At 37.0% G+C, this 19515-nt stretch overlaps 1 protein-coding gene across 20 annotated transcripts in view; it reads right to left on the bottom strand.

Annotated features, from left to right (window-relative positions):
• The window catches only part of LOC149303350 (sodium/calcium exchanger 1), a 142980-nt gene that overhangs the window by 27722 nt on the left and 95743 nt on the right, over positions 1 to 19515 (bottom strand). For 5 of the 20 annotated variants that reach the window (XM_089481440.1, XM_089481441.1, XM_089481447.1 and 2 more), the window contains exons 2-3: positions 2982 to 3088; positions 297 to 317 (exon numbers count right to left, since the gene is read on the bottom strand). In XM_089481440.1, the coding sequence (XP_089337566.1) occupies positions 297 to 317; positions 2982 to 3088 (128 nt within the window). Of the gene's footprint in view, positions 1 to 296; positions 318 to 2298; positions 2328 to 2494; positions 2599 to 2948; positions 3089 to 19515 lie in introns of those variants that run through there. The other 15 variants (XM_089481444.1, XM_089481450.1, XM_089481459.1 and 12 more) reach the window with 8 other exon arrangements.

The following is a 19515-nucleotide window of genomic DNA, read 5'->3' as shown; positions in this document are numbered from 1 at the left end:
ATGAGAAAGTGTGTATCTGTCCTAATATGTTCTTATAAGTTCAGGTGATACATATCAAATTTACCTTACATGCACCCAAAGATAACAAACATAAAATGTTTAAAATATAATCAACAAAATGATATGTAACTCCCCACCGTTTGCAGAACTACAAGTCCCATAGATCTCCATCCAGCATATATGTGTCCTGCATGGAGATGATGAGACTTGGAATTCAACAATAACTGGTTGGCTACCCATAGGAACACAGTGAAATTGGAAACGTGGGAAACAAATACAAGAAATGAAATGCTTACCAAGCTCATTCAACAACAGGGCTGTAAATAAAACACATAGGAGACAGACAGAATAAGAAAGACAAATGAATTGAGGAAATGAAACAGATGTCCACAGAAAGAAGCTCAGTATTTACCAGGGCTGGGTAACCAATGCCAAGCTACCCAACCCTGGCATAGAGGCAAGGAAATTTAAGCAAGAATTATCCAATTGGACCAACTGGACTTTTAGCATAAAATTACCTTGTTGCTTTAGAAATGGAAGGGATATTTGATCAGTACCTTACCATGTATTGTTCTCTCTTTTCTTATTATAGTTGTATATAAATTTAATTCAGCTTCATTATATAAAATATGCATTTGTTTTATTATTTTTAAGCCTAGGAGGGAAGGAAGCTAAATGGAATAAACCTGATTTATGTTTTCTCTGTGTCAATAAATACACTCTGCCATTACTTTTATTATTATTTTCCATTGAAAGCCATGGCCATGTTGAAAATCTACCTTAAAGAACAAGCGGCAGTTTTAAGCTTTCTTTTTTTCCCATTAACTGACCATTGCATTCAGTTGTGATGATGCTCAATAAATCCCCCAATCTACTGAAAACATTTAGAAATTTAATTTTACATTTCAACATTAAATTGTCCATTGATAACCTAGCCAAACAACATATGTTACGTAATAAAGGGAACTATAGCTTAATTTTGATTGAAATGAGTGACTTATTTTTTTAAATGAAATTACCATATTACTCTTGCAATATGTACATTTTTCTACTAACTTTTTATATTTAAGGCACATTTTTAAGGTTTTGTGGTATACAAAAAGAGCAATTAGATTTTTAAGCACTAATTTAAAGATTGCTATATTCCACCTGATGGCTCATAAACACATATCAGTGTTAATTAACCAAATTAATGATTTGGTTACAAGAAGCTAATGTCCTAGTTAATTTTTTTTTACACCTAATAAATTTAAATTAGTCCCAGACAAGAATAAAGGGATTGCTGGATCAATATTAATTTTAACAACAGGGTTCATTCTTTGGGTTTTAACTGTTGATATTTCACCAGGCGTAACCATGCAAGAAATAGCTTATTTTTAACCCCTTAATGACAAAGCCCGTACATGTACGGGCTCAAACTGCATGGGTTTTGGGACCGCCCATTGTCCTTAAGGGGTTAAAGCCTCTAACCAGTTTGAACACGGACCATGTATATAGTATTTCTACACGGAATATTTAAACAGTAGAAAACCTGGCTTGAATCATGCATTTGTACAGACTGCAGCAATATTAATATAACTACATGCAGATAAAACCTTATTGTAAGCAATGGGATTAGTTAATTCTAGACGCTGACATATGTAGCTCCTAGAATTTCTTATATTAGTTTGGCGGTTAATATAGTGCATGCATGCTCCAATTAGTAAGGTATAGATTCTCCCGAAACACTACTAAAGTTGGTCTGATACACGGAGACTAACTAATATTCAAATAATAATAAGTGACCTACCTATGCATTCAATGCTACAGAAAAGACACTGGTATTTTTTTTCTTTAGAAGCTCTTTAGCTCATTAGAATACATATTTTCACATTTCGTAATGGTGAAATCACTGGAGGTATATGGGATGCCTCTCGTTAATAAAATCATGGAGCAACTGCTGTTTTCTATTTGTTCAAGAGTTTTAAATGCTTTGGTTAACGTTAACCTTTACGTAGCAGCTGATATTACCATTACTTTTTTTTTAAATGGCTGGGAAGGTATGCTGCTTTTGTACTTATAGGGAAGCATGTCACGACTCAACTACCTATAATGTACCTTTTTCATATAAGATGACATCCATACATATATTTACCTATGCATTACATTTTTGAAGAAAAGCACCACTACAGACCTTGACTAATGGGTTACCGAATTCATGCCTGAATTATCTACATCTTATTTTTTGTGCTAACCCAGACATCCTACCAATGCCTGAGGCAGGTGGAGGGTCTAGTTAGCACGAAGCTTCTTGCATACAGATATGGTGTGAATAGGCCTCTTTCAAGCTCTAGAGGAGAGGATAAACAAAGAGCTGGCCAAGCTTAACAGAAGGAATTGCATAGAGTTCAGAGGCTAAGCAAGAGGAGAGAGCAAGTGTGAGAGTAGGATTTACATACAGAACAGGGCATTGTTTGATTTACTTATTGGTTTGGGTGATATTTTACTCTCACACCTTTCATTCCTCCTCGTTTCCAGATTGGTTCTTCAAGCACAAGGTAGAAATAGGACTCTTTGTCATACTCCTCTCTGTCAAGTATTTTAACTGTAATGAACTTCCTGTGGGGACACAAGACAGGAAATGGATGGTTGAGGTCACACGCACACACATGCTTAAAAACCCAACTAAGCCTGATGGTTATTATGATGCTATGAGTAGTTGAACCTGCACACATCCATTCAAATATGCTAAAGAATATGCCACCCCATCACTATACTGCGATCTCTGAACCCTGTTCAGAAAATCTACAGTGTAGGCGCCATCACCAACATACATCTACTGACCATGTTTGTGTTAAGGTATCCTTCCCCATTGAGACTAAAGCCCTTTTACATATGTAAATGGATGTGTGCATCTGAGTCAATGGTTTGAATAAGCCATCCAAGTGTGATAAGTCAGACAAAGTAATGGTTAGGGTTCAGCCTCGGAGCAGACGCCCCACCTTTCTTCTCACTCATCTCCACCAAACGGGGTTCCCCAATCTCAAGGAAGAAGGTCTTGTTTTTCTCATATTCCTCGTCATCAATTATTTTCACTGATACGATTTTGCTGCAAGAAGAGAAGGACAGGTTGTAGATAGAAAGCAAAGAGCAAAAGGAAAGAGTGGGAAATATTAAATGTATACCAACAAAAGAAACAGAAAGTCTTCCGCGAAAGATGCAAAGATTAGAAAGTGAAGGTTAACAGCATTCTCCCTATAGATTCAATTTTACAGCAAGTTTACACCAATGAATACTTGGGGATAAAAAGTCTTTGTTCAGCTTTTAAACAGCATAACTCATATAAACCTGCAAGAAAACAGCATGACACATAACAAAGAAAAATATGAATTACTATTTGTATTCAATAAAAGACACTTACAGGTAGTTCATTTTCAGTTAATCTGGTACGTGCATGAAATGTCATTAGATGATGCTACCATAAAGAAAGGCATAAAGCAAAAGGAAAGTTTGGTATTTTGAAGGGTTAAAGCTATATCTATATACACAGGCACGACTACACACTGGATTACAGGGTTCAACTTGCCATTCTTTCCAATAAAAGTAGACCAACCCTAGAGAAACATGCATTTGTGGAGGCTGAAGAGATATGAATTACAGTATAAAATGCATACTACAGCTATTAACCCCTTGAAGAACTGCATTATAATAATGCTAATCTTAGGCTAATTCTATGGCTATATTACAAGGCAACGATAGAGTCTTCTGTTATATCTGTGGGGATACAGGTTGTAAAATAAAAATATTAAAGCATTCAACCCAGTACAATACAGAGGAGATAGTATTCCCTTTCGCTGATATTAGGACCCAAGCTTTTTCAAGAGCAGCAATGGAATTGTCTTTAAGGGTTACATTCACCATGGCCTGGCCCTTCTGTCCGCCTATTACTATTTACTGAATATATGACATCATCGTGGTTATGGGGATATAAGAGAACAAGCAGTGTTTCTCAGATAAATGTTCGTTAGAACTTAGGCAGGAGATAACAATATAGCAAAAAAAATCAAATAACATCACCAGACTGCCCTTACGTTGCACATAATTACTCATGCAGTAGCGTAAAGTCAAAATACTTTGAAGCATGTAAAGTCAAGGCAGGAAAAAGGCTTGGTATAGTGTAAATGTAAACACAATAAGAGGGCATTTACCTTTGCTTTGTAAAAAAAAATAAAAAATACATGGCCTGTAAATGGCCTTTTGTTGCAACATAAAAAGAGAGAATGCACTTTAACCCCTTAAGGACCGGGCTCATTTTTCGTTTTGTACCCTGTGGGACCGAGGCTGTTTTGACACTTTTGTGGTGCTTGTGTTCAGCTGTAATTTTCTCCTCACCCATTTAGTGTACCCACATAAGTTATATATTGTTTTTTTCAGGACAAGATGGGCTTTCTTCAGATACCATTATTTTGATCGTATCATCTTATTTACTATAAAAAAAATAAAAAAAACATGGTGCAAAATTGAAAAAAAAACACATTTTATGACTTTTATTTGAAAAATCTTTTACTCACCTAAAAAAGCAAGTAAAAAAACTAGCTAAATAGATTCTACTACTTGTCCTGAGTTTAGAAATACCCAATGTTTTTATGTTTTTTTGCTGTTTTTTGTAAGTTATAGGGCAATAAGTACAAGCAGCGTTTTATGATTTCCAAATCTTTTTTAACAAATCTGGTCAGTCTGCCTCCATCTCCTCTTTGGAACATCTTTGAAGCCGGTTAACTCAATTTAACCCATTCAAACCATATATTTTTGAAAACTAGACACCCCAGGGTATTCCAAATGCTGTTATTTTAACCCTTTCCATGCACCAATTATACAACTACACTTTGTCAAACTTTGTAATAGTAATTTTTTTTATTTTTTTTTCCACACAAATTGTACTTTAGTTATAGATATACAGGTCCTGGTATATGTCACTGTCAAACAACACCCCAATGTGTGTTCAGGAACATCTCCTGAGTGCAGTGATACCCGACATGCATGGGTTTGTCAGATTGTTTGGCTGGTAAAAGGCTACTTTTGGGGCATGCGTAATTCAGGTGGTCATTTGGTCATTGTGCCTCCCTCTCCTCTTTGGAATATCTTTGAAGCCGGTTAACTCAATTTAACCCATTCAAACCATATATTTTTGAAAACTAGACACCCCAGGGTATTCCAAATGCTGTTATTTTAACCCTTTCCATGCACCAATTATACAACTACACTTTGTCAAACTTTGTAATAGTAATTTTTTTTATTTTTTTTTCACACAAATTGTACTTTAGTTATAGATATACAGGTTCTGGTATATGCCACTGTCAAACAACACGCCAATGTGTGTTCAGGAACATCTCCTGAGTGCAGTGATACCCGACATGCATGGGTTTGTCGGGTTGTTTCAGATTTAAAATGCCACATTTGGGAAGTGCGCTTTTTTTCTCCATTTTGGTCAGTCTGTACCTATGCCCTATCTTTGAGCTAGGCCACTCCAATTTACCCCATCAGCCATTTTTTTTATATATTAGACACCCCTTGGGTATTTGAAGTGCTTTTATTTTAACTCTTTGTTGAGATTTTTGAGAAATTTTAGCACTTGCTCAAAATAATAAACTTTATTTTTTAATTTTATTTTATTTTTTTAATACTTTTTTTATATTTTTTTTTACACATTTTGCTGGTACTGGATGGTTCATCTAGTGACATCACTGCATAATTATTTTTAAATGTTAGCACATTTTTTTTTAATTTTTTTTTACATTTTTTATTTATTTTTATTTTTTTTGAATATTTTACTAATCACATAGTGATTAGAAAGCTGGGCTCCATTGACTTGCATGGTTGAATGCAGTACCTGTATTCAACCAGCAAGTGGAGCCAGTTCTCTAGAGGGTCTGGAGACCCTCTAGCGAACTTTTTCGTCTTTATTGTTTTATTTCCCGGGCCGCCGCCATCTTGCTTGATGGCGAAGATCACCGGCAGCGGCGGCTGTGACCGCTCTCCGGAGCGGTCACAGCCCACCCAGAGGTAAGTGTTTGGTGTTGCTGGATGCCTCCTGATCGAGGCATTCCAGCGACACCATTTAAGTTTAGGAGGCGATCGTTGATCGCCTCCTAAACGCTTTTAAAACGGGCGTTCGCCGCCATACAATGTATGGCGGCTGTTGACGCCCCGGGGAGGGGCCAGACATGGCCCCCGATGCCGATCTCGGCCTTGCTGAATGCCTCGACATATTTAATTTTTTGACGGTTCAGGACCGCCAAAGGTCATTTAGTGACCTTCTTGTTATGACGGTCCTGAACCGGCAAAGGTCGCGAAGGGGTTAAAAGTGGTCCATTTATGGGGGCACATGCTTTGTTTAAAAGCCAAACAGATTTGCTTCTAAGGAACCATTCACACATCAATTACTTTTAAGCCTAAAGCGATAAAGAACTCCATAAAATGACAGAAACTTTAGACAAAACAACTATTTTATATCACGTCTAGGAAACATGTAATTTGTAATAGTAAAAAACAAACCAAAGTTCTCTTTTTGATCACATTCATATAATCTGGGTATTTAGTATGGACAATCATTACAATACAAAAAGTTATGCTTAGATCATTGACTTACATCAAATGTCTACTCGGATGGTACCAGTCATACTTAAAATGAACGGATCTATATTTTGGGCAATCATAACATCAAATAGTAATTATAATTGTCCAAAACACTATCGTGTTTCTCTCTGATTGTATTATAGGACAAAGAAAATCGGACCGATAAAATTAAACCTAGAACAAGAGCTAATTTGGCATTAGAGTACTATACTAAAGCTGGGGGAAAACTAAGGAAACAAACTGAACTGGCAGCGTTCCCCAGATAACACAAAACACAGTAATTTGAGACATTAAATTGGCTAATTATTTTGTTATTGCCTGTTAGGCATCAAGCATCTCTTCTTTAATACCCTTTTTTCCGATAAACAACTCAACATATTGTCATCGGAAGCTGAAAGTCTGGAGGTGAATGAACTCTCGATGTTTCATGTTAAATGCAGCAAGCTCCAAGCAGCTACCATTAACACAAATGTGTCAGAATGAAGCTCTTCATTCTGAATGTGCAATCAAGAGTTGTTCAACACACGGCACAGTATAGGCCATAATCCAACTGCACTCAGAAGAGTTTTGGTAAGCACTCTTAAACGATGGGAGGATGTATAATGCATAACTCAAATCCTACTGATTTGATTATACGTTATACAAGGCTGGCCGAGGTTTTCCTGCAGGTGATGCTTATTGGAGCTGGACCTTAATAATGCATAGTGTAGCCTAATAATTTGAACACAACTCTCTCGCAAACTCTCCTGTCAAATCTTCTTTTAGTGAAATTAAGTAGAATTTAAAAACTGTTATTAAAAAAAATGGTAAAAGAGGTGATCACTGTGCCAGTTTGCAAACTGGTGATTCAATTCTATTGTTTAAATAATAAAGTAAGAAAAGGATTTAAGATATTATATTTCTTTTGTTAAAAGACACAATAAATGTAACCTGTGCATGTATTTTAAGAATTATGTCTCACTTATTCCAGACCAATGATTATTATTATGAAGGACAAGGATCATAATGTAAAACATTATGCTTAGATCATTGACTGTAATTGTGAGCTATAGTGACACCACTGGCACTCCAAATGAACTTATCTTCATTCTAGGCAATCATTAGAGAATTGATTGCAAACTTTTCAAACAAAGGACAGATAACCTTTATAAATATGTTTAATGGATGATGTTATTTACACATGCAACTAATTTAATGAATCCAAACAGATCATTAGAGAAGAAGTCAATGTCATGATGTTGGAGGAGCCAATGAAGTCACTTTCAGTGCATTTACACAGCACTAGGAAGTAAAGTAGGGACATACAAAAGAGTTTGAGTTGGCAGAAGGCACCAGCATCTAATATCATTAGCAGAACAGTACATCATTGCAAAGCCATTAGCAGGAATGATCAATGATATCCCGCACAATATGCATTATACTGTTTACTGATTTCATTTTGCGGCCATGATAAAGGCTATTTTTAGGTAGCGTAATTAAGACAAAATATCTCAATCACTCCAAATGAACAGCAGGCGGTCCGTCACGCGCTATATAGCAAAGCAAACTCAGATAAACAAATTACAGTTCATATTTTTAGAACATAGCATATTTTCCATTTATAAAGAAGATAAATAGATGTTCTATTGAACAGTCAAGGATGTTCAAAGAAAAATCCATTAATATGTTGATAGTTCCTGGCTCCTACGGAAGTTTTTTCGGAGGTAATAAGCTATCTCTAAAGTTAATAATACCACACAAGTTTAGTGATGGATGACTTTGCTCTCCCCTAAATGTTGGTACTTAATTTAACCACACTTGTCAACTCATTTTATAAAAACCTCAATGCCATTAAAGTAAAAGCTCTGATATGATACCAATGGTTTATTAACTTTGAACCCAAAGCAACCAAATCCTGAAATGGGAATCGCCATATGACCATACAGTGATGAACACAATCCTCAAAGGCTTTGTTATTTCCCCTAGATTCTATTGTGTGACTTCCATAATTTGAACTTTTATAAACAATTTCTGGATAGTATGAAACACCACATTAACAAGCTCGACCACATGGTGGTATATAAATGCTAACCAATAGCAGACCATAGACCTCTTTGGTCTACTACTAGCTAACGTGCCCATCATTAAGATAATGGTTAGTAAATCCAAGTCTGCAAATCCATCACTGTATTCTGTGTCTGTGAGACAGAAACATCAGCAGCACAAAGCGGTTATACAGATTTTATGTATTTAAATAACATTTGAAAGGGTCTTGTCCTCCAGCCATTTCAATAAAATATGCTGATGAGTAAATGTTAAGTTTTTCCACGTTTGCTTCATTCTGGTATATCACATGAAGGCATCTTCAATCTCCAAGCTCAATAAGCTGGTCGCTATTATGATTTCTCTTCTTGCTTTTAAACAGGTGTCAGCAAACGTCGCTACAAACGTAATCTTGCTTGGGTATTATTCACGACCCAAACCACATTTTACTTAAGCCCAAAATCGATTATACAACAAACTCATTTCTGGATATTGACAATACAAGATTACATTCAATAACCACCTGTCACAAATCATAAACTATATTACAATCTATTTATGGGAGGTAACCCTTCTTCATTAGTTACCTAAATGCACTTGCAACAGAGCATTACTTCCAATCCATTACTCTATAAAATTCGATTTATAGAATAATCGCATATATGTGACATATATCAAACAGTATAAAAATTCGCAAAACCTCAGCTCAGTCACCATTCAAATTGAATAAGCCATTGGTTTAAGCAAAGGCATATGATGTGTCCTTTATAAAAGCCATGGAAATGCTTATTTCGCAAGAAATATCTCATTCTAGAAAAAGTGGCGCTACCCTACTGTATAGGAGGAAAGTTTGGAACACTACAATCTAGAATAATGTTGAAGTTAATCACATCTGAGGTCTGCAACCATTTTTGAATACAGTGAGAACAAAGGAGAAAAAGCTGTTTTTAATTAGAAATTAATTAAAATTCTCCCCGTTGACATCACTGTAAAATAATTATTCTAAACTATCATATCCCTTCTGAAACGTAAAAAATCATATTAGGAGATATACCTTTTATATTGTCGCCTCCTTTTTCTCGGACCTCTCATTGAGTTGATGTTTACTTTCTGCTAACACTTTGCCAATACAAAACCAAATACAAATATGCTTTGCAAGCTATTTGTCTATGCAGATAAAGTTCAGGAGGGAATCAAACTATGCTTTGTTTAAATGTTATGAGCTGACACCAGTCAATAGGATGAAAGCGTTTTTCAATAGTTCATTCTGCGGATCATTTCAAGCTTTGAGCTAAATGTATTACTCCTGGTAAGTAATCCTTTGAATGTTATACGTTATTCCTTGAAGACAAGCTATAAGCATGACTTTCTGCAAATAGCTAAATAATATAAAATATGTTAATATTCCTTAACCTACTTTAAATGGGATATGTTAGATATCAAACATAATTAAAAAAAAAACAAAGATCATCTACATGTGGAGAAAATGTAGTAAAATGTGTAAAGCTTAGGTTCTATGAAAGCTCATGTTATTCCTTAGAGCATGTTCATGATGACGAGTTACTCCAGAGTTATTAAACTTTGCCATTTATAAAAAAGTGTCTGATGTAATTTGTTTTCTTTTAACTGTTTAAATAAGTGATCAGGTTACTTTAAACCTACTAACCTTCTATACTTGCAGCTATGGCTTAACAGCTTAACCCTTTTCTATGCTTCTACCTCCATGTATCATGGAAAGTGGTGCGGTGGACAAGACAGGGCTGAAATATAACCGGGGCTCTCTGGATTTCACTTAGAAGCTCTAATGGTCAGTACTGATTACAAAGACCTCTAGGGGGAGAATATTTCTGCAATTCTCCCCCCAGCCAAATATAATGATCAAGAGTGGGACAGATCTGGAGGGCTATTCCTGGGAAGTTCCCAGGTATGGGCCTGTATCGGATAGTAGACATCATGGACATGTCACCAAGGTCATGAAGAGCTCCAGTTGTCTTTGATGCAGAGAATAGAACCACTCAATAGAGTTTATTTTCTAAATTATTGGAACATGCAGGAGAAGAAAGAAGTTCGCCAAATACAACACGGATATTTATTAATACAAACAACAAATCCAATAATACCTCTTTTAAGTCATGGTGTACAATGTACTAAATCCAACCACAAAATTAAAACCCAAAAAAATTCTATGTATATTTTCATTATACAGTATGTAATACAAAGGGGACTGACTAACCAAAGTGCACAAGCAACAAATAAAATACTAGAAACTGCAATAAGCAATTATTCTTTTTCTTTTCTTCCTCTTTGGAAAACCCAACAACATGATGTATTAACCTTTAACATCTCAAGTCCTGCAAATACTCAGCACACTCCTACAAGGCAATCTTATCTCATCCATTCTGCCAGGAATTTTTTTCTCACCAAACCAAATGTCACAGTCTGCTCTTTACTGATGCCCTTTCACTAATCGAAGGATGAAAAGAGGCACGAGTAAGATTATTTTTTACAATGGTATATGTTCTCTGACATACTTCTTCTATTGCAATAATGAAATAATTGACAGGGTAAAATATAGCCAGTAGGTTTATTTTTTACTCTACTGACAATTTTTTTCAATATACCAAGACCATTACCTTCATATTTATGTTTATTTCAAGGTTTATACCATCTTTTTTTTTGTTTTTCCAATAATTTATCCTTTCTCCGCTGCTTTGGAAACCAACCAATACCCAAGGTCTTTTAAAGGCATATTGTTTGTTTATTGGAAATGGATGTTTTATTGCTAGATGTAAAAGCATTATAGCAGTCCTGACCTTGCTAAAAAGTGCGTAACAGTTCTGTTCTAGTTAGACAAAACATTAATTAGTTTGTCTAGCATGTTAGCATATGTCATTTTATTCTATCCTCTGGAGGTTTAATAAAATATAAACAAAACAACATTTTACAAAGCTTCTTCAGTTTCTATTGTAACAGCGTATATTGTGCCATAAGACAACTAAGGGTACCTGGTAAAACATATGAATGGAGCAAAATTCCACACGATTAACCCCTTCACGACAAAGCCCGTACATGTACGGGCTCACAATGGATTGTTTTTAAAGGGTTTAAGCACAACCCATTGTCCTTAAGGGGTTAAAGAATTGTTTCTGGCAACTTTTTAGGCATTCAGTAATACTAGGAACCATGGGTTGGTGGAACAGCTCCAACACATTTCCAGCTGCAGAACATTGAGAGCTGACTGTATTTGAAGAATGAGATGTAGATGCCATCAAATTGCCCTGGATGCAATAAGCACATTAGACACAGATGCTTATATTTGCAGCTGTTGACAACACGCCTGGTAAATCTATGTGGCAAACAAAGCTTTTCTGTTTGTCAGCTACACTTCACCAGTCCTCCAATCTGCACCATGATCTTGCCAGGCCTCATTGACATGGTAATCGATACCAAGCAGAGCTGTTCCAGGTGTAAAAGTCACTTCTGTTTTTGCAATACCTACCATACAACTACATTTTCCATTTTGGATTTGCCAGGAAAACATAACATGTCAAGACTTATATTAAATAAAAAGAAAATGTTCTTCAAACGTTTGTACTTTCACTACCGTAGTGCTAATATACATACTTGCAGGACAGAAGATACATCCTAATGTACAGCTGACATGTTCCTGTTGATGTTAGTGGGCGTTCCCGCTGACATCGCAGGAACACCTCCATTTAAAAGGGGAAATGGGTGGGGAGTGGGACGTGTCAAAACCCCTCCCGCGACCCAGAGGATTCGGGTGTTGACCAGGAGAACCGGAGAAGCATCGCTTCATCCGGAGTTATCCGGGTCAAACCTGGAGAATTCCCAGGTATGGTCACTATACAGTATTAGGGGCAACCCCATTGAGCTTCTGTCACTGGAATAGTTGGCGGACCCTGTATGATGCACAGTTAAATCCAAACGCTAATCATCTTATTGAAAATGGAGGGGGGTTGAAACCACAACTATAGGGCAAACTTTCCTGGCAACTCTGACTTTAGTGAGTAAATCCCAAAGAGAAATCTCTGGAGCTTATTGTGCTTACAATGCTTACCACATCTGTGTAAAGTCTACCTTTTAGGAGCTAGAATGTCAGAGTGATTTTGGTCACTTGAATATACACATTCATGAGCTCATTCTGTCAACACGTCAGAATTCTGTCTCGTATTTATGGTCTTAAGGACCACTTTTAACAACTAAGTCCAAAACATTTGTTGTTAAGTTCAGTCAGTTTAGCTATGGCAAATAGTCAGGCACTGTCAACTTAGGCAGTTCAACGTGTCCTCCAAATGGATCTTTTTTGGTCATAAATGGAAACCTAAGATCAAAAAAGTTACTGATTATGCCAAACTGTTATTTAAAAGATGCTAGCACTTAAACTTTACAGTGACTTATTTAGTCTTTAGCTGCTTGTCATATGGAGACACTGACAGTGTTGCTCCTTCCAATTGTAAATTGTATATATATTCAATTTTAAAGTTTTTGTTCATTTTCAATGTCCCCCTATAGCAAAATTACTACAGAATCCACTATCACTCTATAAGCAAATGCAATGTAATTTTAGAATAGCAACAAAAGTGGCTACTTCATATGTAAGATGAGAAATAGCCTTCAATCATTTAATTTTCACAATATGAAGGTAAATTACTTTTTTAGTCCTAAATTCCCCTTAATCACAAACATTCTTTGCTTCTTTACGTTTTTAATACTCTTTACGGGTCATTAAATACACATCTCATTACGCTAGCCTCCACAGCATTATTTCCATGAAAGCAAACACTACTTTAACATGAAAATAAAAATATATCAATGAGTAAAACTCAATTTACACTTTGTTAACAGCTGCTTTCTTTCTTTTATTTATTTATTTTGGGCAATTAATATCCAATAAGAATAATTAAACCACTATTATCCGCTATCATGGACATTAGAAAATGCATGTGTTTTGGCAATCTGAATTGTGCATCTAGTGATGAAGCGTGACACATTGGCTTCAACGAGCTCCAAAATCACTTGCTTGTATAATGTGTTAAGTTAGCGTCTGCCGTTGAATTCGCCAGGATGGCCCTAGAGAGCTGCAGAAGACTCTTAACTACAAAACCTAAGCATACGGAAAAGCAAATCAGAGATGAGTTTTAATGTTCGTTATTGTGGAAATTCCAACTTTTTTTTTTTTAACTTTTTCTTTCCTGGGTCTTGGAAATTTTAGAATAGTATGATTTCTTTCTGGTGATCCAGAATGGATTGGTCTGGATTGGGAAATGTAGTATCATGCTTGGTGAGAAGCCACCAACTTAACAGAGAAACTGCAGTTTCACACTTATAGTTTTAAGGGGGTTAAAGATTCAAGACTCAGGGGTATGTGGCGCAGATCCAGAGATGTTAAATAAAACACTCCCATAAGGATATGTGTCGCATTGATATATGGCGGAGATTATATCTATGAATAGAACAAAATGAGAAATGCTGTTGCTACTTTTTTGTCCTGCTGTCATCTGACAACTAATGCTGCGTTAACCTCTGCTGTTTTATCACACATGCTGTGTACATAACCGAATATTTTATACCTGATGATTGAGAAACAAATTAGATTTAGTATTTATAAAGCCCATAAATCAGTTACCTAATTTAAGATACTTTGTGACTTAATTACTTGAAGGTGAAATATGGCTAAGCATGATAAATTGTATTTCGACAGCTCAAAGTCATTTAAAAACAACTTTCCATTACTCTGTAATCATAAAAGCTGTCTATAGATTGCGGGAACTTTTCTTAAATGCCTCATCAATTTTAATGAGGGAGGAATGGGTACGTCCACGGACCTTCTCTGACATTCCAATGTTTTTTTCCTGTTCCTGGTGGGCAAGCTATTTATTTGCCAAAAAAGAGGCATCATACTTTATTGTGGTTGACACTCAGTATGAATAGACATTGGCAGTGCATCTCTATGGTTTCTCTATGGTACGATCAACGGGGTCTGTTCATTAAAGGACAACTTGGCCTGGGAGTTATGGTTTTAACTCACGATTCATTATAAAGGGCCAACACTTCCAGGTTATTCCAGTATTAAGGGCTGAGATGGCCTTGCATAATACCTACTTCATAATGTAAAGAGGCTTTGAGGACATCTCCATGATTTGATGATAATTATACATTTTACAGGGCCAACCAAACGCCTCCTGCAGCAGAGTTCTACTAGGGTTCTACTTTTATGTATGTTCAAGTCAAGGATTCAAGGATAGCGAATAAACCCTAATAATAGTTCATAACACCTTTATAATTGTTACATACCCGAGACTTCCCCTTCCTTGGCTTTTTATTTCGTTTTGTTTTTTAAATCTTTTGAACATTTATTTGTAGATCTGGTGTATGGTTTTAATGAGAGGAAGTGTGTCCAAAAAGGAGCGTGCGTGCTGTGTGTGCCAAGTTTCTTTGCAATCCAAAAGCAGGAAGGCTGAGACAATAATTGTGGAAATTAGTTAATAAATCTCCTAACGCTATAAATATTCATACATTTATGTCTAATGCAAGAATAAGAGGCAGACTGGGAACATTAAAAGAAATCTTATAATCGGATTAGAAGATGCAATTTGATTTAGCATCGTGGTTTTATGTTGGAAATATGGATGAATTGATCTGTTTGATTTCACCTTATAACTAAAGAGTGATTTTGTTCCCAGAGGGAGTCCTTGGCAAGACAATGCAGGAAGAATGCGTCCAGAGTCTGATACGAAAACGCTGACACCAGCATAACGTTCAATACTTCACTGCGATCAGTATTCCATAAACGTTCTTCAGAGCGTGACTGTATTAACAATACTGAAATACAGCTTGCATCAAGGGGAAAGTAGTAAAATACTATATTTCATGTATATTTAACCGTTTGGTGCCATGAGGCACCAAAAACAGTTCTATTCCCCAGGTGACATCATAAATAAAAGCAGTAATATGGAATCAAACAAGATTGTGTCTGGCTATTCTGGATTGTTATATCATGCATGGAAACATGTTCCCTGCTGCAAGGCACTATGTCAAATGCAACAGTAATATAAAACATTATAATCTCCAATGAAATCATAACTACTAAGGGCCTCTCTTTAGGTAGGTGGTCCCATTTTTTGGGACCCAAAGCCTTCTGTACATCTCCTGTCCCTCCAATTTCCTTCTATGGCAGTTTGAAATAGGAGAAAGGCAGGCAAAAGTACTATAGATAAAGACTACTGCCACGCTGTTGTCTAACCCAAAATGAAATGTAATTGCAAAACATTAGGTTACAAAGCTCAATAGTTCAAGTATGAGCTCAAGTAAGAATTTTCTAGAATATTATATAAAATAACCCTATAGTAAAAGAGGCTTCTCGACACATTTCTGCAAGCATTAAGGTATAAAGAATCATCCCTCCAGTCCTTTACCTTCAAAAGCCAGGGATTTACTGCTGCACCTCAAAGGACACTGACAAGTTTGTGTACAAAAGAAATACGGCTCACAGGTACATTGTCATCTGAAAATATTTTCCGGCAGGCTCAGCAATAAAAAAGGAGCTTTAGGAGAAAACAAAACGTATTCATTTTTTTGTGCTTAAAGGAACAGCCAACATGTCATTTTTATTTGCCTCAGAGGTGCCCAGAAATCACATGGATATGACTTTCTTTAAAGGGGCCTAGTGCTAGCTTCACAGATTGCACGTGGGCCGAACGATGGAAAGACGTGTTTGAATAACATTAGAAGTGCCAAGGCATTGTAGACCTCATTAGACGACCAACACAGTCATTAAAGGGTTACATTGCATGAAATGTGTCTTACATGAGACCTTACTATGCAGACTGCAAAAAAGCCAAGAGGAGACACTAAAAGTCCAAAAGGGAAGCATTTATTATAAAATGACGAATGTAAAATTACTAATTAATATAAGAAAATTCTAAAGAAAGCAGATACTTGGAATAGATGCCCCAGTAAAGCAATCTGATAAAGCTTTGGATATGTATAAAGCTCTCCTTAAGTTGGGCTGATTACTTCTTTTCCTCCATCACTATCTATGTATCTACAGATCTCGTATTTACCCCACAGGAAAGATGTACATAATAAATAACATACGTTGATTAAGATTTTTCTTTCGGAAATGTCTCACTTACTAGCTTCTGTCATATGCATTAATGACCTAAAGGGGGTGTACCAGCACCAGCAATCAGGCGAACTTCAAATCATACTTGCCTACTTTATAAAAGTTTTGGTAAATAGCATAATTAAGAAACATCTGGGCCATTTTAATGTAATTAATTTTGAGGGTGATGGATCTAGTCTCATGTATCCATTGAATGGCATGTATAGTGTTTTCATAACCGGATCCTCAACAGATTGTCACATTCACATGGTCCCTGTCATTGACTGCATGTGGCCCTATGATCTTGTTAATGTTCATTAGGCAGGTCTACAACCTAGCTTTTTAAATGAAATAAACAGTGAACTTCAAGGGACTAAGGTTTTGTTGAGTAACCATTATCATATAGACTATATCTTGTAGGGTGAAATCCCCTTTAGCTGTGGATACATATGGAAAATATACCGTATTGGCCTGAATATAGGCCGCACTTTTTTCTCCCACTTTAAGTCTTTAAAGTGGGGGTGCGGCCTATATTCAGGGTCTAGCAGCAGGCAGCAGGGTTAGGATACAGATCCCCCGCAGCGGTGCAGGGGACCCGTATCTTACTCTCCGATACGCTCAGACAGCCTCCCCTGCCAACACTTCCCTTGGGGGGAGTGCCGGCACGGGAGATTGTCTAAGCGCATCGCGCAGACATTCACCGGCAGCGGCGATGAGCGTGAACAGCCACCGCTGCCGGCACGTCTGCTCGATGTGCTTTAACAATCACCGGAAGTTGAATACGCGTTATGCGTAGATGTCCCCCGCTGGCCCCGCAAGACCCCGTGGAGTCTGCACTGGTAAATCTGGTGGGGGGGGGACATCTTGGGGACAGAGTGGCAGCATATCTTGGGGGGGGTAGAGTGGCAGCATATCTCGGGGGACAGAGTGGCAGCATATCTTGGGGGGGTAGAGTGGCAGCATATCTCGGGGGGTAGAGTGGCAGCATATCTCGGAGGGGGGATAGAGTGGCAGCATATCTCGGGGGGGTAAATCTTCGGGACAGAGTGGCAGCATATCTCGGGGGGGTACATCTTTGGGACAGAGTGGCAGCATGTCTCGGGAGGGGGCAGAAACTTTTTTCTTTAAAAAAGCACCTAACTTTTAGGGTGCGGCCAATATTCGGGTGCGGCCTATATCCGAGCCAATACGGTATATACGGCATGGGCTGTTTTACAATCACTGGTGCCCTGCAGGATACATTTTAATATTGGCTTTCCAGTATAAGACCCATGCGCTTAATCTTATATAACTTAAATACATCAAGGGAATGCTTCCTATCTGCAGGAGCTTCCAGGAACCCATGTGGCAGCCAGATTTTATTTATTTACTTTAATTTCCCGTATTACAGAGCCATAACTCAGGACCTTGGCGTCTGGGATTCGGTCAGAGATCGCCCCCCCCCCCCCGTTCTGATGCCATACCTGTTTCTGTTCATTTTAGTGGAAATTAACAAAATTACCATTTTCGAAAAAATGTTATTAATTAATTAATGTTTATTAACAGTTGTACCTTTTTTTTCTTTATATGGTAAATTTAAGCAATTATATATATATATAATGTCGTGACGGAATGTGGCTTCATGACGTAGTCTCGATATTACTATTTTTAAATACGTAATTCTAGGTTACTATCATATTATTTAAAGGGAAGTCCAACACAATTAACTTTTGGTGGGATATCTTTACAAGCTATATGTATATTTTACAGAATTCTAACCATATAAAGCAAAATACATGATAACTTTAAAACTTTTAGGGTTAAATAGAGTTCACAGGATTTTGCCAGTTATCTTTTGAAGTTTCATTGTATGACAAAATAGTTGATTTTGGAGTTACGTCATAACCGAGGATCAAAGCTTCAAGTCGGTGGGTATCGGGTCACTCTATAGTATTGGAGACTAGCAGAGCCTTCTTCCCCCCTATCCAGCACTAGGTAACATTCTTGGCTTTGTTTGCTTTCATTAGCATTTGCCTTTGTTATGGTTACTCATATTTTGGCAAATTTATTGGAAAAACAGAATACTTGCCTAAACTGCAGGTGCTCTTTGATGTGAATTTTGGACTGGCTTCTGTTTAACGGTTTCAGTAAGCCGGGATTTGTCTGTGTTTAGGAATTATTCACACACACACAGAGCTGAATCAAGTACAGAATCTAACTGCAGATAATAACCCATTGGCCCACCCAGCCCCTATCCAAAAAAGTGGTGTTTGAATTCTTGCTTTAATCTCCTATTCCGCAAAGTCTTCTTGCATTTTCAGAATTTCTTTTCATTTTTAACCCTAACCACTTCTTCAGACAGACTCTGTCAAGCAACCAACACACTTTCGATAAAGTAGCATTTTCTATCCATATCAAAGCCTAAAGGGACAGTTTAATGTCCATGACAGCGCCACTAAAGAATGCATATAAAAAATACTTTGAGTACTTTAATATGCATTCTTGAAACCAAATAAAAAAAAACACTTATCAGGATTAGGAAAGCACTGAAATCAATGGGAGTACTTTGTGCGCTTTTACATAGGCGGGTCTCATTAGAACTTTCCCGCATGATTTGTTGAGCCATCACTACCATACTGATGGTAAGTATATCACGGCCAAGAAGATATGATCGGCTGAACACATCTCTTGCACGGAAGATAGTTGGAGGACGGGCAAAGGGGCAAATGCATATGGGGGGGGGGATTCCATGCATTTGCAAATGGGGACGCCAT

This window comes from Sceloporus occidentalis, unplaced genomic scaffold (assembly GCF_023333645.1).
Source record: "Sceloporus occidentalis isolate IW3139 unplaced genomic scaffold, rSceOcc1.0.p SCAF_15, whole genome shotgun sequence".
In the NCBI taxonomy this organism is placed as follows: Eukaryota; Metazoa; Chordata; class Lepidosauria; order Squamata; family Phrynosomatidae; genus Sceloporus; species Sceloporus occidentalis.
This window is presented reverse-complemented; position numbering and strand designations above follow the sequence as displayed.